Source organism: Miscanthus floridulus, chromosome 11 (assembly GCF_019320115.1).
Source record: "Miscanthus floridulus cultivar M001 chromosome 11, ASM1932011v1, whole genome shotgun sequence".
Taxonomy (NCBI): domain Eukaryota; kingdom Viridiplantae; phylum Streptophyta; class Magnoliopsida; order Poales; family Poaceae; genus Miscanthus; species Miscanthus floridulus.
The window spans coordinates 41773629-41797287 of record NC_089590.1 but is presented as its reverse complement, the minus strand read 5'-3'; the positions used below and the strand labels follow the sequence as shown (position 1 = coordinate 41797287).

General features: G+C 45.1%; 1 protein-coding gene and 1 non-coding gene across 2 annotated transcripts; one reads left to right on the top strand and one right to left on the bottom strand.

Moving 5' to 3' along the window:
- Positions 1-683: 683 nt before the first annotated feature.
- On the bottom strand, positions 684-792 carry LOC136495023 (small nucleolar RNA R71). The gene has a single exon (XR_010768817.1). It is a non-coding gene; the product is annotated as a small nucleolar RNA R71 (small nucleolar RNA).
- Positions 793-8509: 7717 nt separating this feature from the next.
- Positions 8510-22252, top strand: LOC136494575 (uncharacterized). Its single transcript, XM_066490725.1, has 7 exons — positions 8510-8567; positions 8690-8829; positions 8922-9027; positions 9578-9642; positions 19070-19074; positions 22009-22116; positions 22195-22252. The coding sequence occupies exons 1-7, from the start codon at positions 8510-8512 to the stop codon at positions 22250-22252; spliced, it is 540 nt and encodes a 179-aa protein (XP_066346822.1).
- Positions 22253-23659: the final 1407 nt, after the last annotated feature.

The window sequence follows — 23659 nt, the reverse complement described above, 5'->3', positions numbered from 1 at the left end:
ATCGTTCACCTACCTAGGATTAACTTAGGCTGTGCCTTAGCAATTCTTAGCTAAATATAAATTCTAGCCTTCAGCCTTCCTATGGGAAAAATATAAATTCGACACTCGGTACTCACTGAGCAAAGTGCTACGTGATAGTTCTGTGCGCTTGCAGAATCCTCCAATAGTCATTAAGAAATATCAATAAGCATTTCTGGTGCCGTTGCCGGGGAAGGCAACTGGCCTCAGATTTATATTGCTAGACTTGCTAGCTAGGTTTTTAGTTATCCTAAGTAGTTTATCCTTTTTTCCTCAAATCCTATCACTACCCTCCACGACCATGGGCAACAAGTCCATTCATGATTTTTCTGCACCCTCGGCTGCTAATTTAGCCACCGGACCCAATGTTATCATTGGGTACGCTAACTTTGAGCTTAAGCCAGCGTTAATTACGATGGTTCAAGCTAGTCTGTTTTTTAGCAAAGCCAACAAGGATGCAAATGCTCACCTCCAACATTTCTTGGAGATTTGTAGCACCTTCACCGTTAAGGGAGTGAGCCAAGAGGCTATACGTCTTTGCCTTTTCCCCTTCTCTTTGTTAGGAAAGGCTAAGCAATGGTTTTACTCTAACTGCAATGCTGTAGATAGCTGGGACAAATGTTCCAATGCTTTTCTAGTCAAGTTTTTCCCCATGTGGAAGACTAATGCTCTGCGCAATAAAATCTCTAGTTTTCAATAACTTGTAGATGAGTCAATTCTCGAAGCTTGGGAATGAATGCATGAGTACTTCTCTGCATGCCCGCACCATGGCATGGAAGATTGGCTTTTGATCTAGAACTTCTACCATGGGTTAGTGCTGTTAGATAGGAGCCATTGAGATGCTGCTACTGGTGGAGAATTCTTTTCGCTAAGTGTTGCAGATGCAAAGATGCTGATCGAGAAGATGGTTTCCAACCAAGGATGGAGCGACGATCGACTCCAACCCTGTAAACGAGGTATGCATTCAATTAAATAAATTAACATGCTTGCAGCTAAGATGGATCTGCTTGCGAAGCGAGTAGAACATTATGAGAAGGTGAGTGCCCAAGAGACCCTCAAAGCCATGGATTCCCACATGACTTGTGAAGTCTGTGGAGATGTTGGACATTTGAGAAATTCCTGTCCCAAAACCCAAGAGGACCTCAACTTCATCAACACTGACAACGGGTTTCGTCCACAACAACATCAAGGCTGGAATCAGCGCTCCAACAACTAGGGAGGTAACAATTATTACTCTTCTCCTCGTATGAATAATCAAGGTAATAATAGTTATGCTTTCCTGAAAGATCTTGTTTATATCAATGGTAGGATGACTGATAGCATTAATAAGAAGCTACATTCTCATGACAAGATGTCGGAAAATATAAATGCTAAATTGGATGAATTTTCTTCTATCTTAAAGAATCAACTTAGTTTTAATAAGATGATAGAAACCTAATTAGCTCAAATTGTTGCTGTTATCCTATCCTATGAAAAAGATTGAATTCCTGGCAAACTTGAAGGAACCATGGAGGCAGCCAACCTTGTTATGGCAAGGTATGACTTTTCTGAAAATGGCTGGGGATTTCCTATTAAGAAAGGTGATCCTAGGAACCTCGTCATTACTTACTCCATAGCCCCCCACACTTTTCATAATGCCATTTGTGATCTAGGGTCTAGTATTAACATCATGTCTAAGAAAACTTATGATAGATTGTTTTATACTCCCCTAACTTTAACCTCAGTTTACTTACAATTAGCCGACCAATCCACCCATTATATCGAGGGAGTAGCCACTGATTTATTAGTTAAAGTTAGGAGTGCCTATATTCCTACAGATTTGATGATCTTAGACATGGGTAACGCTGCGAATACACCTTTAATCCTTGGTCATCCCTTCCTTAACATTACAAATACTTGCATATATGTGGCTTCTGGGCAAATCAAATTCCACTTTGCTGAAAGAAAAGAAATATTTGCTTTTGCCATAGGACAACCCCTCTTTGATGAGAAACATTAAAAGAAAAAACATTCGAAGAGAATCAAGATGAAGAAACCAGAGCCGATTGAAGAACAGAAGAAACCTATCAAGAAAAAGAAGAATAGAAAGAGATGGCGTAAAAGGAAAGATCTGTTCTCAAACTCGTCATCCCCTGATCCTGACAAGGCCTCCAAGGTGGAACAAGAGGAAACACCTCTGCCCAAGGACGAATGACCTTGAGCCTGTCAAAAAGGTAAGTTTTCTATCCATTGCGTTTATTTACCACATTTCATTAGTTGCATCTCATTTAGATTTCCAATAAATTTGCATTGCATGATAGGTTAGTTGCATTTAAGCTACTCTATGTTAATAAATAAAGTTATGTAGTAGCTAATGCATGATAGGATGGATTTGCATTTAAAACAACATATAAAAAATATTTAATAATAATAATGAATCAAATTCAGTAGCATTCCTACTGAATAAGTTATCTAGTAGTAATAGGTTTAGTTATTTAGTCATTTATGTATTTTAGTAGTATTAGTTAGTCAATAAAGAAAAGAATCAAAAGAGCCGCCAGAAGACATTCCAATCTATGTAAAAGGCAAGCTTGGGGAGATATCTCTCCCCGCTCAGGTATGAAAATCTTAAACCCTCTCTTTACATTTATGTTTGCTTTAATTTTCAACATTCATGATCATAGAATGTAGAGAGAAGTGCCTTAAATTTATCTTGAGATAAACTCTGTTCTAATAAAATGATGATAAATTATTTGGAGATGATGAATAGTTGCTCTGTGATACTTTGCAAAAGCTTGTTATACAACCTTATACTCCTTAAGTTTTGAGCATGATAAACTTAGAGTTCATCTTAAGTTGAATGCTTTCATGGGTTGCAAATGATAGAACCAAGAATAGACTTTTGTGAGATATGTTGTAGCCATGATTAGAGTAAATCTTTGAACCTATCTGAGGAATGGTAAAAACAACCTAGAGTTTTGTTTTACAAAATGCTAAAACTTTCTTGCTAGAAGTTCCTCAATGGTGATAAATTCCTATCAGAGCCAAATAAATATTCATTCATACATGATAAAGCAACCATAAAAGCTGCTTGTTCGTTTTGAGCTTTTTCAAGCCTTGTTGATCTGAGTAGAGAAACTTTTCATGCTTTTTGATCAAGATCATGTACACCCACATATTTGTGCTATTCCTACACTGGGGATACGCAACCACATATGCTTTCCATTTATTATTGCTCTATGAGAATCAAAGTTACCTCTCTAGCTGTCTTACATCAAAGAGAGAGGCATGGGCTATAGAAAAAAATGAGAGAGAGAATAAAAGAGTAAAAAGCTCTAGTGTTCAAAAAAATAGAGAGAGAAAAAGAAAAGTAGCCATGCCCTCTCTCAAAAAGAAGCTAGAGAAGGGAAACTTCTCAAAGGAGTACCACTTCCACCAAATATACCACACACATGCACATCTTGATCAATTTGTATGATTTGTTGCTCCTTGTGATCCAAGTGTTTGACTTAGCAATATACTCAATTCAAGTTAGCTATGCTTTTACCCCCTACCTTGAGCTCCACATAAGCTTTAGGATAGAAATTAAGGCTAAAATTCATGGCCTTTGTGAGGATTTCAAACACCATTGAGTGACTTGAGTGTACCATCTGAGGAACTTAGGAAAGTTTTCTTTTCAAAATCAATTGAAAACCTCTAGGAAGTTTGAGCTAAACCAAAGTAGGCAAAAAGTATCTATTTAGCTACACATTCTTGCAATTGCTTATGTCACGGTCAAAGCTATAAGTTCCACATTGCTGAGACTGATGGTGAAATTTCTAAGTACTAACTTGTTCAACTCAAGAGATGGTATTTGTTTGTATACAAGTCTTTGCAGAGCATTACATAGTAGCAACTCCTAATCTAACACCTATTCCATGCTAAACCCGCATCTTTGCTGAGGACAACAAAGGGGTAGCTTGGGGGAGCTTGTTGACGGTCACTAACACTCGTTTTGACCATCAACATTCCACCTAAAAGAATGGTAAAGTGAGGTAAATCATCATCACATGTGTAGAATTTTGTTTAAATTTCACCTAGTTCCACTTGTGCTTGTATAATTATTTGTATATAGGAAATATGGCAAAAATAGGCCAAAATAGTGACAAGCATGGAGCAAGTGGATATGATAGGTGGCCGAGGGCTGACTTGGCAGCGTCGTCCGGCCACACAAGTGCGCCGCCCGGCCCCCAAGTGGCCCTGCCACGTCATCGATCCGTGGGAGCTGCTCCAGAGCCAATCACAAGCTTCCATTCAAGTCGGTTTGATCAACGGATAAGATTTGTTCACGGTGGATCCATGGGCCCATTGTCATAGACTTGGGAGCCTCCACCAACTTAATAACTGACCTACCATCCGAATTTCACCATGTGTTGTCCAAGTAACCACCATTGGGAGCCAACCATCGCCGTTGGATTAGGAGGCAGTGGAACAGAGGGCCGGCCAGCGCCACCCTAGCGCCGCCTAGCGCCCTAGGTCCTCCACCGACCTCCTAGCTGCCTACAAGTACCCTCCCTCTCACTCTACACTATAAATAGAGGGTGCAGAGCTTAGTGGAAAGACGCCCCATTCATTTCCAAGCTCTCCAAGCTTCTCTTAGCTTTCTAGCTTAGCATTAGCTATAGAGTAGTAGTCTAGTAGTAGAGTAGAGCAAGAGTGGAGCTTCTCTTGGAGTTCAGAAGAGTCTTCTGGGTCTAGTATAGCTCCTTTGTAATTCTTTCATTTTAGCATTTACTTTATTCAGTATTTATTTTAATTACTTTATTCTAGTATTGCTTGCTTTACTTTAAGTACTTAGTCATTAGTGTTCATCATTAGTGAGCTTTGGTGCTTATTGTTTGGCATTAGTAGCATAGGTTATCTTATAATTAGTAGCTATTCATTAGTACCAGTTTCACCATCTGGTTAGGGTGCTTTGATCTTATTTCTTCGGAGCTCGGATCAAAGTAGTAAGCCTATAGATTAAGCGTGGTGCTTAGGCTATAGATTACACGTGGATACGGCTAAGCCCCCGGATAAATTGTGGTAGGTGACAAGTGGTGACAGCTTTGTCCATCCTTTGTATTCCACCACGATAGGTCTAGTTATTAAATCATAGGGCTCATGGCAGACTTTATCTATTTAACTCTGCTAGTTGGTAGGCAGGCTGTGCCCCGAAGTACTAGCACATTTCTCCTAGTCATTTGTTTACCTTAGTTACTAGAAAGATAAATCGCTCGCTCTCCCACCTAGCTATCTCTAGGTTAGCTTATTATTAGTAGTTCACATTACCCTTCACTATCGTTCACCTATCTAGGATTAACTTAGGCTTTACCTTAGCAATTCTTAGCTAAATATAAATTCTAGCCTTCCGTCTTCCTGTGGAAAAAATATAAATTCGACACTCGGTACTCACTGAGCGAAGTGCTATGCAATAGTTCTATTCGCTTGCGGAATCCTTCAATAGTCGTTAAAAAATATCAACAGAGGCTTCGCTATCGCTCCATCCGACGATGAAAGTATCCACTGTCGCTTCTATCGCTACGATAGTGAAAGTAGCGATAGTGATAAATCTGTATGTAGTAGTGAGGTCCGAGGCCGGGAGCGCAGTGGATGGCGAGGACGCGACCCCCGGTGCTGGCTTGGGGCTCCGGCGGCGGCGCTGCTTCGCTCTGGACTCACCTCATGTGCGGCCATGTGGCGTGGTCTTTGCACAGAAGATCCTTGGATGAGAAAGAGAAGGACATTGATTGATTGGTTAACTTTTTTATCAGGACACTGGGAGAAATCTTCATTGTGAAGGATAGTTTCTTGGTACATTCTCCTATGCTAAAGAAACTACTTATACTTTCTTGCATTGGGAATGCCCTAAAGGATTCATTCTTTGAAGAAGGTGATAGGAGATTAACTCAACTTAAACTGGTGGCTAATTGTGCCCACCTGTTAAGAAAGGTGGAATGCGAGCCACATGTCTGCACGCGTGCCACGACGTGTATGGGCTCGGACAACCAAGCCATGACATGAGTGGTGTGATACTAATGAAGGTTTTGCAGCACCAAACTCAAAACAAAAAGTGTGAGAGTGGGGGGTGACGGGTCAATGGACGGAAGATGAGTGAAAGACGGTGGACCAAACTCAAAACGAGAAAGGTGAGAGTGAGTGATGATGGATCGAGGGACGGAAGAGGAGTGAGGAAGGAGCGGACAGACGAGGGAGAGAGTGAGAGCCGAAAGAAAAGAGAAGAAAAAATTGCACTTTAATATTAGATATGCTATCAAATATTTTTCATACGGTTGCAACGAAATGTGTAGTTCAGCCACGGGTCCATAATGTTTTAGAAGCCTCAACAATTTAGTAGGCTAAGAAGTAGAGTAGGCATAGTCTATATACATGGACTACACAGTGATTAGATCTAGTGAAGTTGAGTGCTAAGAGCCCTGGTGGAGGCCTAAGGCCGCCGGGCTCCGTCAATGGTATAGTTTATTACCAAATCACAACCTCTTTGGTTCAATCTGGTAACGGAATAAAAAAAGGCTTTCGCCGCTCGCGCATCCTCGGCAGCGAAGCTTTCTCAGTAGCTCATGTGCCCACGTGAAGATGCAGAACAACAGAGGATTGTCTCGACTACATGGCCACAGGGCCCAACCGCTCTAGCGCCTAAACAACACTCCATTACACTCGATTTTGAGCGGTATCAGTTTTCTACTAGTCCGTTTCAGATTACGCGGTTCTTGTTTACCGAGGTGGCTAAAACAAACGTTCATTACCACGTTCATTACCCGCGTGATCATATACCCGTTACATTTCCCCCAACCAACCATCTAAAAACTTAGGAGAGGAAAAAGTTTACACTTAGTATTAGAGAAGATACCCCATCTACCTTTAAATAACTGTCGTTCTCGTTCTCAAGAAGTCAAACTCTTTTAACTTTAAACAAGTATATATAAGAAAATATTAATATTTTATAGTACATAATTAATATCGTTTGGTAGATTGTTGAATTTATTTTTATAATAAACCTATTTGGAGATAAAACGTTGTTAATATTTTCTACAAACCTAGTTGGCATGAATAACATAGCGACAATTATTTAGGGTGGGAGGGAGTATATACTTATACTATCTACAATAGAATGATTTAATTATACGCACAATTCTCAGGAAATATATAGAAGTCTTGTCGAGGTTAATAATAAATGCAAGGAAAACAAAATACTAACAACCGTTTCTAAATACTCTAGGGAAATAGAAGTCTTGTCGAGGTTAATATTTTCTAAATACTTTGACACTTTGGAGCGCTTTATTTGTTTTTAAATAATTGACGCTTCACTTTCCTATAAACTAGAAATACAATTTCAAATTTAGTTAAAGTCCATTTTCCAACCTCCAAATTATACAACAGTCCAATTTTCAACCTCTAATTATGAAAACCAGGCAATTTGGTCCTTCGCCTAGTTTCCCAAGTGGTTTTCTATTTTCTGAAAATAATTAAAATTTGCCTTAATATAAAAAATCATAACTAATTTATTTTAAATCAGATAAATATGAAACTAGTTCCATTTTTCCTTTTAAAGATGTTATCTATTCGTTGGTCACTCCATTTGGATTTATTTGAAACTTATTTATTTCTATTTCTATTGTTTTACTGCTCCTATTGAAGCACTAAGAACATGAACAAATAAGTTTCAAATAACTCCAAATAGAGCACTAATGATAGATGACATTTTTAGAAAAAAAAAACTTGGTATTGGTTTCACTTTTTCTTATTTAAGATAAATGACTTATGAACTTTTAGAGATTAAACCAGTTTTTTTTTTTATTTTTAGAGGAAATAAAAAGCTAGCATTGAACTAGTTAGAGGACCAAATTTGTCCGGTTTCAAATTGGAGGGTTTTCCGTACTCGATTTCTGTAGTTCAACATTGAAAATAGAGCTAACGTGAAAGTTAAAGGTTGAAAAATGTACTTTACTCTTAAAATTTTGCTCCCAGATGATATATCCTTTTCCCCTCACATTAATGTTTTATAGATATATTTAGATAACTTACCCCTTGAGGGCACTTTGTTGATTTTATAGTGGGCAAGTAGAGAACCTTGGTACACGTGCATTGGTCATAGAACATCCTACACTCCTACTAGTGCTTAGTAGTTAGTACTGACAAAATGCATATGCCCGTTTGCTTTCAGACTGAACACCTCCCTCTTGATAGACTATTGCCATGATGAAACCCACAAGTACATCCTAATCGACATTGGCAAGACCTTCAGAGAACAAGTTCTCCGGTGGTTTGTCCACCACAAAGTTCCTTCCGTTGATTCAGTGAGATTTTTGACAGTGCATTCTTTTCTGAAAACAACTGATGCTCACCCTCTCAAGTCTCAATTCTCGTGACAGCAGCACTAAGAGGGTTCTCTGCACTGCAGATCATTTTCTGACTCATGAGCACGCAGATGCTGTCTTAGGCCTTGATGAAATCTGGGTGGTACAACCAAGAAATGGCAGAAATGACATTGAACAAATTCCTATTTTTCTCACACAATTCACCATGGACAGGTTCACCTTCACCTAGTGCTGTCTTAGTGCACTGCACTGAATGACCTTTGAATAACTGCACTGCATTAGTCACCAACACAATGTGTCATGTAATACCAACCACCGAATTTACAGTATCGCGAGAAGATTCCCCTACCTGATGGAGCAGAAGCCAGAGGATGGCGATGAAGATGCCCAAGCCGCGAAAATTGACTGGAAGATAATCGAGGATGATGTCGACAAACCGTTTGTAGCATCGGGGCTAGAGTTTGTGTCGATGCCGGTAACAACAACCAGCGTTGTTAAGCAGTATTTGATCTTGTTAATTGTTTGCCTTCTGGAGTGGTGTTACTTGGCTTGCTATTCTATGTTCAGGTAATGCACGGAGAGGGGTATATTTGCTTAGGCTTTTTATTTGGGAGGAGAGCCAGAGTTGCATATTTATCTGATGTTTCGAGATTTCTACCTAAAACTGAGCATGGTAAAAAAATAATTCTTGGTCCATAATCTTTTCTTCAGATAATTAGAATACTTGTTCTTATGGATTATAGATAGGATAATTTTTAATCAATACCACGTGGCGTTTTTTACTGACATGTTAAAGGCATAATTTGTAATGAAACAGAAGACGGCACTAATCTATTCAGTTGCATCCAAAATTCTTGACATTATTTATGAATGTGGTTGATAATGCAGCAGGTTATTTTTCTATTGTTGTTGCTGAAACTTGTATGCCAAATGCTATAGGTGGGGTATTGAACAAAAAAAATAGAAATCTACACACCAACTCCAGTGATTTCATCCGGTCAAATTCAATGGTACCACTTTTCAGTATGTTTCTCGGAGACCAGAGTCTTAGTATATGTATATGTCAGCTATCAAATAGTTTTAACAAGGTTGAGAAACATAATTTCACACGGCAAAAAATCTGTCTTTTTTTGTAGTTGGATACTCTTGTTTCCTGCATATTTTACTGCTTCATGTCACTGAGTGGAATATAATGTTGAATTGCTGATGCTGTCTGCCTCTAGTTATTTCAAAGTCTGGTGCTGGACAACTTGACCTTCTTATACTAGAAGCAAACGCTTTGCATGGAGTGGTAAGTGTCCCACATTCCATGTCATTGATGAATACAAAATTGCTGATTATCTGATACAGTTAAAGTCCAAATGCTGTCAAATATGGTGATGGTCTGACATGGGCTTCATGTTCTGAACAGGGAGATTCTTTCAGCACTCATTTAACTCTAAGTGTCGATAGAATATCGTCGGTAGTCCTCCGAGGGTTATCCCACGAAGGTAGATTGATCGGCAGAGATGCGTGTAATCAAGAACAAGAAGGCAACAAAGACACAAGAGTTAGACAGGTTAGGGCCATCAGCGCGACGTAATACCCTACTCCTGTGGTCTGTTGGATTGTATTGGCTATCGTATGATATTGCGTGTGTTTTGAGGGGGTCCCTGCCCGCCTTATATAGTCTGGGGGGCAGGGTTACAAGTCGGTTAGATCTAAAAGATAACCGAAAAGTAATAACAGATTACAGGAATCATAGGATCACACGTATCCTAACAGATCTCGTAGTATCTTTACAATATCTTCCCGGTGTCTTGCGGGATGCGCCGAGCAGCGCTGTGCTCTGCAAGGCTTCGTCTTGTGGGCTGAGCCACCTCTGGGGGCGTAGCCCATGTAGTCTGTCATGGGTATCCGGGGTTGTACCCCTCACAGCTAGTCCCCGAGCGCCTTGTATCCGCTGTGCAACGCTGTCTTGAGCTTGTCCGAGCAGGTGCGAACAAAGCCGGGCAGTTAGACTCATGGTCTGACCACCGTAATGAGTCGCCGAGCAGTTGTGGACCGTAGTCGACCAGCTTAACTATCCGTCCGAACACGAGCTTTCCCAAATAAGGCTTGCCACAAGGATGTAAGAAGCTCAAAGTTCAAAATAAAAAAATTCCCGTGGTAGACCAAGTGTGCCCACTTAGAGTCCGACCATGAGAAAGGGAGATAATCTTCTTCAACTTTAGGAGGTGCGGAGTCTTCTAGATTATAGCAAACACACTCACCGCAAGGTGAAGTGTGTCCACTTAGTCCCCGAGCCTAACAGTAGGTGACGTAGTCACGTGGTGCCAGGGTCCAAAGTAGAAGAAAAGCAGAAGACCAGCCGAGCAGGCAGACAGTCCATGGGCAAAGCCCCAAAATGAGAAAAGCACATTCACCGTAAGATGAAGTGTGCCCACTTAATCCCCGAACCTGACAGTAGGTGACGTGGTCACGTGGTGCCAGGGTCAGAAACAAAAGTAACCAGAAGAAAGTCCCCAGTGTGGTGAGGAACCAAGTCATAGTGATTGACGCAGTCCTCGAGCCACTAGTGGAAACCTTGAAGAAATTAAATCGTGGAGAAAAAACTAGAGTAATGGCTGTACAGTAGGAGTTACTGAGCCTTAATGGATTGCGGAGAAGTCGACGAATATTCGGTGAGAAGTAACAAATTACAGCGAAAAATGGGCGATATGGGATGCACTTGCGCGAAAGCCCAGGTAACGGCCTATCATACCACTTCAGAGAATTCAGAGAGGCGCAAATCGTGGAGCGGTTTCCCAAAAACCCTTAAATGCAAAAAGTGGGGGGGGGGGGAGTGCTTTATAATTGCACCGCAACACTTCGTGCTCCCACCTTTGCCACTTCGCCACTTCGTCTTCCTCCTCAGCCCTAGCGCTTTCCAATTCACATCCACACGCGCTTCTGCTGCCAGTCCTAATCCAAATATGAGGGATGGTGCCGAAGAGGGGAGCTGGTAACCCAAAGAAGGCGACCGCCGGAGCAAGTTGTGACAATGAGTGGGTGCCGTCGCTCATGGGAGAGGCGGAGATCAATGGGATGGTGGAGGCGGGCGTTCTTCCGGACCGTGTCACTGCCGAATGGCGGCCGTTCAAAGGTGAGCCTTACCCGATGCCGCATACTGACAAAGAGGTAGTATTTGAAGATTATTTCTGGCATAGATTAGGATTTCATGTTCATCCGTTCTTGAGGGATCTGTTGGAGTTTTGGGGAGTTAGTCTGTGCAATCTCCACCCAAACACCATCTTTCACATCTCAATTTTTATCCATTTCTGCGAGGCATATCTCGAAATTCTTCCCCACTTCAACCTCTTCCGACACTTGTTTTGGCTAAAGAAGAAGGGCGACGGCGGTTCTAGAGTGGGAGGCGGCATGTATCTGCAACTCCGCGATGGGATGGTGGGCGAGTACATCACTGTACCGCTGAACACCTCGCTGAAGGGGTGGAACACCAGGTGGTTCTACATGAAGTAGAACCATCCTGCCGTCTACTGCGACGTCGACCACATTCTAGAGAATCAAAGGAGCTGGTCGGAGAAGCCAAGCAGTGCTGATATGTAGCAGGTGAGGGAGCTCCTTGGCCTGATAAAGGGCATAAAGATTAACGGCGGACTGGTGGTGGCGAGCTTCATAGTGCGCCGTGTCCAGCCTTGCAAGGAGAGGACGCACGTGGGCTTTGACTTCAAGGGGGACACTAACGACACCCGAGAGAGGATGGAGAGGCTATCGAGGGACGCTATAATATGCCAAGGAGCCAAACTATTTGCTCCAAATGCCTCGTTCAGCATGTCAGGGCAGACGAGAGCCTTTAACTGCACGAATCCACCTCCTTAGGTAAAAGTCTCAACTGTTTGTTCCGGATGCTTTTTATCCTGTACTGTTGCCGAGCAGTGAGCTGATTCACTTGTGGAAAGATCCATTCGCAGGAACGAGTGGCATACTTCTCGGGCGTGCCGAGGAGCGATTGGCCGAAGGCAGTGAATGCTTGGCCAACCACTCAGCCGGAGGAAGGTACCGTCAGTGCCTCATCGGAGTCTAGAGGCACAGGCTTTGGTCGGACAGAGAGTCCCTTGATGTTGAAGAAAGTCCGGGGAAGAGGGCGGCGACAGATGAGTAGGGCCCACAAGAAGAGGAAGACGGTGGATGCAGTGCTCTGCAAACCAGGCGGCATCTCGCTTGGTGGCGGTCAGACCACTTGGATGTAGAGTGCGGCGATGTCTGAGTGGTCGGATGATGATGGGGCTCCAGTAGCTCCTCCTCCAAGCACTAAGGCGCTGCCATGCAACACACGCACGGAGGTCTAACCAAAAGGAGGGGAGGGAGTCCCCAAGCGATAGGCGGAGGAGAGGCCGACGGCGGAGGCCATGAGACCTTCAGCCTAGGGCATGCGGGTTGACCCTAGAGCTGTTCCTGGGGGCTCGAGGAGGCAGCGCCGGTTCAAAACTGTGTACCGGGAGGCCAACATGTAAGTATCCTTGCCTTGGATTTATTTTGCTATTGGATGCTTATAGTTACGGTGATTGATGAGCTAATCTGATGCAGAGCGAGGTGTATAGAGGATCTAAATCCGTCCGTCCAGACTAGCGAGCAGCCAGGGGCTGGTCCCGGCGCGGAGGCAATGCCGACAGACCCTGTCCCAGAGTCCTCGGGTGCTCGACGGCCTATGGAGGAGTCGACCATCGCTGCTGATGGACCTGGCGGCAGAGAACAGTTGGCGACGATGGCAGACGAGTTGGCAGTGATGCCTGGGGCAACGGCGGGAGACACTGGGTCTTCGGAGGCAGATGCTGGAGTTGCCAAAGCCGCACCGGACTCTGGGGCAGAGAAGCTGGTGGTGCTAGAGGAGCAGGAGACATTCCTAGTGATGTTGGAGGGTGTGGTCGGACACGCTGTGTGGCCACCGAGCCCCCACATGGTGCAACCAGCTGTGGAGGAAGAGGACGAGATGGAAGAGATTGAGCGTGAGGAATCATGACCTCAAGCCGTCTGGATCCTCCGTATGCGGGGCGATGAAGTGGTGGTCGTGGAAGAGGAGGACACCACCAGGAAGGTAAGGAGGCTAGAGTCCACCCTTTCCATAGCCATCCCACAGATCAAGGTTAATATTGCGTCATTAATGCTCATCTTTGACGTTGGAGATTGGAGTTCATAATCTTGGTGCTTTTGTAGGGCATAGCATGTACTACCAAATAATGGCGGCAGCTGATCAAGAGGATGGAGCCCCTCACCGAGGAGAATGCGAACCTAAAGGAGGCGGTGAAGCTTATGGAGAAAAACATCCAGAGGGCCCAGCGCGAGCGAGATCTTGCCGAATCTAACGCACGGGATCTAGAATATCAAAAGGGGGCTTTATTCGAGCAGCTAGCAACCATGTCCAAGCAGTTGTGGGGTAGCTCCGAGCAGCTAGAACACAGCTCTGAGCAACTGAGAAGCCTCTTTGAGCAGAAAAAGGTACTACAGATCTGTGGACTTGTTCTGTATTATCGGACAACTTTAATGTTGCTGACGATCGTCACTTTTATAGAGCAAGATGTGGAGCTCGGTCAGTTGTGTTAGGTCATCAGTCAGCTCTAGGAGGAGAAGGGGAAGGCATCTGGGCGAGCAGAGAAACTAGCTGAGGAGCTGAAAGGTTAGTAGTTCTTGGTCGAAGTTATAGCCGAAGTGATTTCTTTGTTTGACGGATCCTTTTGGTGCCTGCAGAATACCATCGAAGGACCAAGGCGTAGTTCAACATGCTAGAGTTGGAGGCCTAGACCCAGAGGGGGAAACTTGAAACCGTGGTTACCGGGATCAAGCCTATGCTCAACTGCATTGACATGGAGGTAGCTCCTTAGCCCAATGATAGACTGCCATGTCTGGACACCATTATCAATAGATGCAAGGCGGCGTGGGAGAACTTCAAGAGTTTCAATCGAGACACCACTATCTCCGTCGTAATAGATGCCCTAGCGGTGGTTCGGTCCCACTACCCTGCCATCGATCTTCAAGCGATAGGGGCTAGATTCACCAGAGGGACGGGTGTGACGAAGCAGCAGCAACTAGAAGATGAGGTGGAGGACACGGTGAAGAAGCTGGCCGACGATGTCGACCTATTCAGCGAGGTGGATGGTGATGGCCAAGCCCAATGATCTGCTCAGAGAGTAATCTGTAACAACTGGAGAGGATAGTTAAAACGTGCGAGGGAGTAGACAAATATTTATGTATGTGTATACATGTTGTAAAGTGACATGTGCATGTTTATGCAGTTTGCCAGTATTTTGGTGAAAATAGATGTAATGTTAACCCAAACACAATTATACATGGTATAAGTAGCGCCTGAGCAGTTAGTTCTTTACTGGGCTCTTGGCCTTGGCTAGCCCATATTCCATAACATCGAGCGCGGAGCCCGTGCATGTGTAGGAGGAATAGGTGTGACCAAGGAACCGTAGCCAACCACCCATAACATAGAGCACGGAGCCCGTAGCACGTGTAGGGAGAGATCGGCGATTGGGTCTTCTCTAAAGAACATAGAGCAGAATGTGTGCTGCTCGGTGGTTGGCGAAATATCTTGGAGATATGGAGAGATGTGGTGGAGCATTTATGGAGATCACGTATTGGGGTTTGTTAAGGAGTAGCTTAGAGCTAGCGACCGCAAATGGAGATTAAACCATAATGGAGATATAATGGAGACAAATTGTGGTGACAAAAACTTCATTCATTATGGAGTGGAGAGTACATATCTGAAGCGTTTCAAGGATAGAAATGTATAAGGTGCTCGATGTGCCATGAATTGGGGATATCGATTCCATCCAAGTTACATAGCCAATAAGACCCTAGTCGGGTAACCTTTTTGACCACATAAGGCCCTTCCTAGGGGGAGGATGGCTTGTGCATCCCTTTAGTTTTCTGTTTTCTACGAAGAATGAGGTCACCGATAGCAAATGAACGACCTTTGATGTTGTGGTTGTAGTATCTTCGTAGGCCTTCTAGGTATTTAGCTGTGTGGATGCAAGTGATCAGGCGTTCTTCTTTGGCCCTATTAATGTCCTCTATCTGAACAGCTGTGGCTTGCGCTTCATTATAATGTTCCACCCTACATGCTCGGAAGGCAATGTCCACTGGAAGTATGGGTTCTGAGCCATAGACTAAAAAGTATGGAGACACATCGATGCTACGACTAGCTTGAGTGCGCAGTCCCCAGACCATAGCTAGGAGCTCTTTGAACCATCTGCCCGGATGCTTTTGCTCTTTCTGATATAGCCTCTTTTTGCGGGCATCAAGGATCATGCTGTTCGCCCATTCGATCTGGTCGTTAGCTCTAGGATGGGCAATAGAGACGTATTTGACAGAGATGCATCGGTCTTCGCAGAAGTCCCAAAAATGATGACTAGTGAATGTAGTTCTAAGGTTGGTGCTAATGCTATTTGGGAGACCGAATCTGTGGATGATATCTTCGAAGAGCTCGACTGCCTTCTTAGCAGTAGCCGAAACAAGCGGTTTGTATTCGATCCACTTGGAGAACATGTCAATGGTGACGTACACATACCGAAAACCACCTGGTGCTGGCTTGAAAGGCCTGATCATGTCCAGTCCCTAGCATGTGAAAGGCCAAGAAGCTAGGATGATATGCAATTCCTACGTCGGCACGTGTATCTGCTTGGCGAAAAATTGACATCCTTCACAATGTCGGACGAGGTCTTTAGCGCCAGCGATGACCGTGGGCCAATAAAAACTAGCTCAAAAAGCTTTGTTGACTAGGTTTCTTGAGGCCACATGATTGCCACAAGAACTAGAGTGAATTTTGATAAGTAGTTTCATTCCCTCTTCTTGGGTGATGCATTTCTGTAGTATCCCTTCCTTAGCACTTTTCCTCATCAAGTTCCTATCCACCAGCATGTAATCCTTGCTGCGACAGATTAGGTGTTCAGTTTTGGTCTTGTTGGCGGGTACATCGGCGCTGGTGAGGTATTTGATGAACTGTTCCCTCCAACCGGCGGTCGACGAAGGTACTACAAGTACCAGCTGCTCAGCGGGGGGGATTTCTTGAACTTCCTAATCTTCCTTAATGGACGGCGTAAAGAGGTCTTGAATAAAAACCCTAGGTAGAATCGCAGCGCGAGAAGAGCCTATCTTGGATAGGTGGTCAGCGAGCTGATTTTGATCTCGTACCGCATGGTGGTACTCGATACCGTAGAACTTCCCTTTGAGTTTCCTGATTTTGGCACAATACACGTCCATCTTCTCACTGGAACATGACCACTCTTTATTGAGCTGGTTGATGACCAGCGTGGAATCTCCATATACCATGATGCATTTGATGTCGAGCTCGATGGCTATACGGAGTCCATGGAGACGTGCTTCATATTTGGCGGCATTGTTGGAGCCTGGAAAATGAATTCGGAGAACATATCAGAGCTTGTCTTTGGTCGGCGTAATGAATAAAATGCTAGCACCAGCACCGTTGATGTTGAGGGCACCGTCGAAGTACATCACCCAGTGCTCGGGGCAAGTAGCGAAGATGGGCTCTTGGATCTCGGTCCACTCGGCGATGAAATCAGTGAGTGCCTGTGACTTGATGGTAGGCCTGCTTCTGAATTCAATGGAGTAAGTGTCGAGCTCGACAACCCACTTGATGATGCGGCCATTGGCCTCTTTGTTGCGGAGGATGTCTCCCAGAGGGAACTCGATAACCATGGCGACCTTGTAGTACTAGAAGTAATGGCGGAGCTTGCGTGACATGATCAGAATGGCATATAGCAGTTTCTAAACTCGGGGATAACAAGTTTTGGACTCATTAAGGACCTCACTGATGAAGTAGACTAGATGTTGTACCTTATAGGTGTGTCCGGCTTCCTCGCGCTTGACGATGATAGCTGTGCTAACGATGTGAGAAGTGGCGGCGATGTAGATTAGTAGGGTTTCGTCTGGTCGAGGCACCGTCATGATCAGAGGCTCTGTTAGAAACAACTTGAGTTGCTCGAAAGCTGTATCTGCCTCCTTCGACCAGAAGAAGTGCTAAGAGGCCTTGAGGAGTTTGATGAACGGTAGTCCCTTTTCACCGAGGCACGATATAAAGCAGCTGAGAGCAGCCATGCACCCTATGAGCTTCTGTATATCCTTTACGCATGTTGGCCGTTTCATGTTGGTGATGGCGGAGACCTTGTCGGGGTTGGGTTCGATACTGTAGGCATTGAGGATATAGCCTAGGAGTATGTCAGATGGAACTCCAAAGATGCACTTTGAAGGGTTCAACTTCCATCTGTATCGTTTTAGGTTGGCGAACATTTCTTCGAGGTCAGCGACGAGATTGTCGGCGGTCTTGGACTTGACGACCACTTCATCGATGTAAACTTCGATGTTGTGGCTTATCTGCTGATCGAGGTGCATCTGGATGGCCCTTTGGTAGGTCGCCCCGGCGAGTCCAAAGGACATGGTGCTATAGCAATATGCACCAAAAGGCGTGATGAACAACGTTTTGATCTGGTCGTCCTCTTTTAGGGATATCTGGTGATAGTCAGAGTAACAGTCGAGGAAGGAGAGCAATTCGCAGTCAGTGGTGGAGTCTACAACCTCATCTATCCGAGGTAGACCGAAGGGGTCTTTAGGGCAGTATTTGTTGAGATCGGTGTAATCGACGCACATTCTTCATTCTTTATTCTTTTTTTGAATAAGAACAGGGTTTGCTAACCACTCAGGATGATACACTTTTTAATAAATCCAGCAGCTAGGAGCCATTTTATTTCTACCCTAATAGCCTCCTTGTCTGGCACGAATCGTTGTAGTTTCTGCTTGATCGGTTTGGCGGCCGATGAGACATTCAAGGAGTGCTTGATCTTCTCCTATGGTACCCCCGACATGTCTATAGGTTTCCAAGCAAATACGTCAGCATTGGCACATAGGAAGGAGACGAGCACACTTTCCTATTTGGGGTCGAGGTGAGCCCTAATCTTGATGGTCTTGGAGGGGTCATCGAGGCCAAGCTTGACCTCCTTTGTTTTCTTGGACTTGGCGGAGGCATGTGGAGGCTCCAGCGCTGGGATCTCCAGGTCCTTGGTGGGCACCGTCTTGGCATCGGTGACCACTCTAGCCATCTAGATGGAGAGGTCGGTGGCTTCAGTGAGGGCGAGGCTCTCTGTCTCATAGGCATAGGCGATGGAGAGGTTGACCTATAGGGCCAGAACTCCTACAGGTGAAGGCATCTTCAGCACCAGATAGGCATAGTGCGGTATGGCCATGAACTTGGAAGAGCTGGCCGACCAAGTATGGCGTGGTAGGCGGTGTTGAAATCGGCGACATAGAGGTTGATGTGCTCAATGCGATAATTGCTAGCCGTGCCAAACTTTACTGGGAAGGTGATCTCTCCAAGCGGTTTGGATGCACTGCCAGGTACCACACCCCAGAAGGAGGAGTCAGAGGGTGTGACATCTCCTATTCCAAGGCCCAACTCCTTTAGGGCTCTGATGAAGATGAGATTCAGAGCGCTTCCGCCATCGACGAGTAGTTTCCTGAAAAGCACTTTCCTGATGGTTGCATCAAGAATGAGGGGGAACACCATATGTAAGAGATGTCCGCCCACTGGTCGGCCCTGCTGAAGGCGATGAGGGACCTCAAACCAGGGGCGATAGCTGGGGTTGGTGATGGCGTCTTTCGCATCAACGGAGGTGGTAAGGCCCCCAAAGATGGTGGCGACCACTTTGTCGTGATCCTAGAAGGCGTTGTTGTTGTCCCTAGGTGGTCGGCGGCCTCTGGCTCCATCGTTGTTGTCGTCATCTGGCTTTTTAGCCTAGAATTCCTTAGCCAAGCCAAGGCAGTCCTTCATCTTATGCTTGTTGTTCTTGTGGAGGGAGCATGGGCCTTCGAGGATCTTCTTGTACTGCTCGTCGTAGTTGCGCTTGGCACGAGATTCGTCACGGCGGCGATGATGTGGTCTAGTCGGCGGCGGTGATATTGACCGGATTTGGACCATTCTGGCCGATCACGGCCACTGTCCCGATGGTGACTGCGGTCGTCATAGCGTCGGTCGTTGTGGCGTCGGTCGTTGGGTCGCTCATCGCTACGGCGAGTTGGGCGATGAGTGCCCGCATCCTCGTTGAAGCATACTTCAGCCTCTTTGGCATCTACGTACTGATCAGCAGTCATAATCATCTCACCAATCCCCTTAGGTGGCTTGCGATTAAACTTGGAGCGGAGGTCACGGTGATGGAGTCCTCGGATGAAGGCGGTGATGACCTCTGCTTCTGTGATGTTGGGAATAGGATTCCTCATCTCGGACAAACATTTGATGTAGCTATGGAGGAGCTTGGATGGTTTCTGGTAGATGCGATTCAGATCATGTTTGGTGCCCCGCCGAGTACATGTAGCCATGTAGTTATTGGTGAAGACCTTCTTTAGCTCTTCCCAGGATTCGATGGAGTTCGGGGTGAGGCTTGTGAAGCATGACGGGAAGATAGTTCGCCATGACGCTAATATCTCCCCCGGCGGCACGCACAACAGTGGCATAAGCTTGCAGCCACTATGTGGGGTTCATCCGTCCCTTGTAGGGCTTGACTCCAGTGATTTTGAAACCATGGGGCCACTAGAAGTGTTCGGAGTGCCCTCATGAATGCTTGGGGCCCTTCAGGATCATCACCATTGTGATCTATGGCGTTGCCAACATTGAGTGGCTAGAGGGCTGAGTCCGGATTATCAAACTCTTGCTCGTATTCTTGATGACGACGTACTTCTTCTTCATGGTGAGAGAAGCGATGCCCGTCGATACGACGTCGCGCGTCTCAGAGATTGTTGATGTTCGCTTGGACATCTTGGTCGACTTCCTGGTCGTGTTGGTGAGGGTAGTCGATGCGGTTACCCCTAGCTCCCCCCTAGAGTGGTTATCCATCGTCGCGGTGCTGGTTGGTGAAACGACTTCGTCTAGGGAGGCAATTAGATATTGGCGCGGTGGATCGACGAATCGAGCTCATCGAGTAGGAAGGTCTCTGATCCTGGCGGATCTCGTTGACCTGACAGTGCGTCGCTTTAAGCATGGCGATAGCCTTGGCGACCTCTAGTGTTTGCGGGAGCCGGACGAGCTCATTGGCAATCAAGGCCAAGTTGGCGCTTAGGGTCTTGTAGACGTTGTGGCCGTCAACACGGACAAATTCATCATTGAGGTTGCGTTGGAGTGGGCATGGCCTCCCTTGTGAGTCGAGCTGTTTGTTGCGAGTAGCCTCGGCTAGCATAATGGCGGATTCGTTTGCTCGGTGTTGCGCACGGTTGGCGTTCCTGTTAACATGAGCGGCGCGGTCCTCGTCGGTTTCCCCGTCCCGTGGAGGGCTGTCGACGCTGACATTAAAAATTCCACCTCCACGATACGGTGGGAAAGGAGGTTGTACAGTGGTGGTTTCACGCAACAGTCTCCGTAGAGCCCTAGGACTCGGAGTCTGAATTTTCCTCCAGGATGGTTTGGAGGGATGCTTCGGGGCGTCGGCCGATGTGTAGCATGTTGATAGTCAACGAGAGCTGGTCGGCGAGAGGATGGATATCTCCCACCTGGTCGACGAATTTGCCCCTTAGGGCATCTTGATAGGTGGCGGCGACGCTGGTGAACCCAAAGTGTAGGGTCATAACCCCTGGAGTATCCTGATCAACCTCTGATAGATCTGACTCGGAGGGTGGTCAGCGCTAGACCAAAGTGGCCAGAGCCGATTCTATGATAGAGAGGCTATCGGCGAGCTTGTGGCCAACCTGATCGATGGACGTGATCAAATCATCGTTGTTGATTTGCCTCCTCGGGTAGCGAGGGGGCGCGCGGCGAATTGTCGATGAAGACGACCTCGGAGGCGGTTCCGAGATCAAATCTGCAGTCTCTAGTGTTGGGGTGATCGGTGCAGAATTGATCTGCACTAGCTCGATGAGCTCTTCGTCTCCGTCAGCGTTGATGACCTAGGAGATCGATCCGACCGTGAAGATCTGGCCGGGCTGTGGGAGGGACGAAGAGCCTGCAAAATATACCATCTTGTTCGACATGAAAACATCACACTCCTACATGGCGCGCCAACTATCGACAGAATATCGTTGGCAGTCCTCCGAGTGGTATCCCACGAAGGTAGATTGATCGACAGAGATGCATGTAATCGAGAACAAGAAGGCAACAAGACACAAGAGTTAGACAGGTTCGGACCGTCAGCGTGACGTAATACCCTACTCCTGTGGTCTATTGGATTATATTGAATATCGTATGATATTGCGTGTGTTTTGAGGAGTCTCTGCCCGCCTTATATAGTCCGAGGGGCAGGGTTACAAGTCGATTAGATCTAGGAGATAACCGGAAAATAATAATAGATTACAGGAATCATGTGATCACACGTATCCTAACAGATCTCTAGTATCTTCAGGATATCTTCCTGGTGTCTTGCGGGGCGCGCTGGGCAACGCCGTGTTCCGCAAGGCTTCGTCTTGTGAGCTGAGCCACCCCTGGGGCCGCAGCCTATGTAGTCTACCGTGGGTATCCGGAGTTGTACCCCCACACTGAGTGAAGTTATTTTTCAAGGACTTCTTAATATTTTCCTTGAAGTTTTTTTAATCAGATTCTCTTAACAAACTGTCAAGTGTTTCTTGTGGGGGAAAGCAATTTGTTCTTCAGCATGAAACCAATGTTCTATTTTTGCAGTCTTGATGCTATCAAAAGGATCCGTCCTAAACGAGCTCTGTTGATTGAAAGGAGGCATTTTTTTAAGCATCAGAGAGAAAACCAGGTGTTGGCAGAATGGTCTATCAGGTATGGAGTAGTTACATTTTTCCTTAATTTTCTCTAGGCAAAAGGCCTTGTCTCATGCGTAATTTTTTCTGATTATAGAGAAGGAATACCAATACAACTGGCTCATGACGGCATGCGTGTATTCATTGATTTGTAATAAGGTACACAAGTTCACTTTGCAATTGCCATGTTCGCTTTGCTGATAAGTCATGGTTGAAAATACTATTGACTAATTTGTTATAAGAAAAAAATATTATTTATTAGTTAAAAAAGTATGGATTATAAGTCTAAGCGAACACGATGAATATTCGAGGACTATTGGTCTAAAAGTACTTACAATGATGTCGTTGCAGATTGCAGCATCTATATGACCATATCTCTATTTGCTGATTGAACGAAGATCTGTCAGACCAGTAGTCTAGCAATTATTTTGTGATTTTTTATGTACCCAAAAGATTGTAAGTTTGCTCATTTTTTTTTAGAAAAAGGAATAATTCCGGCTTCTACAAACGTACACAGCCAATCTCTTACAAGATTTTCAGCATAAATGCTGATTAACAAATAAACGGAAAGAACTGCCAGACCAATAACTCCAATAAGCTTATAAGTTGCCAGACGAGGCCAGACCAGGCTGAAGGCCCCGTGCAGTGCAGCCAACCAAATGGTGCAGACGTGCATCCCATGGGCCAGGTTGGGGCTCCTTCCAACCAATCACGCCCATAATAAAGCTATATTTTATTTTTATCTAGATTCAATGTTCTTGACTTTACTGTTTCTGTTGAGAATGTCTTCTGTTCATTTGAATTTATCAGTCGGCTTATCAGTTATAATCTATAGTATTTTTCTCGCACAACAAAACAGCTTCAGCCGGCTTTAATACTAGCCGAACAGACCCATTTGTTACACAATTGGATTGAGTGACACTTTATCGATTTTTTTGTATTCTGTTTATACTAATATTATGATTGCCTCGGCAAAGCAGCATAAGTGTTCATTCATCAACTTGCAGTCTCGTTTTGATGTTGAAAGATTAACCTTTTTCGTCCTGTTTGTTTGGGCTTATTTGGTTTATAAGTCATGACTGAAAGTATTGTTGGCTGTTTTGGTGTGAGAAAAAACACTGTTCATTGACTAATAAGCCAAATACGACCCAGCGAATAGACCATTTGTTTTTCGCTCTGACACAGGATGTGACTCTAGTCAAGACTCACAGCTGACAGCATGCGGAGGAAGGGTGGGTGGAGGAGAAGCACCAGACTCAAACCTGGGCTGAAACCTTCTTGGCTGTTTTGTACGGTTGTGTCAGCACCGTATTTCATGGAATTTATAAGTTTTGAACTATTACCTCCGTTTCAATTTTATAGGTCGATTTGGCTACTTAGAAAAGTTGAAATGTCCAATAATTGGGGACTGAGGGAGCACACTGTAACGGATGTTGTAACATTTCTTGTTGGTCAACCGGAGGTTTGGCTTTGGCTGCACATTCTTTGTCATAATTTTTCCGTGAACTGTAGATTCCTTGTACTGACGTCTGTTTCCATGCCATAATTTTGCCGTTAGCCAG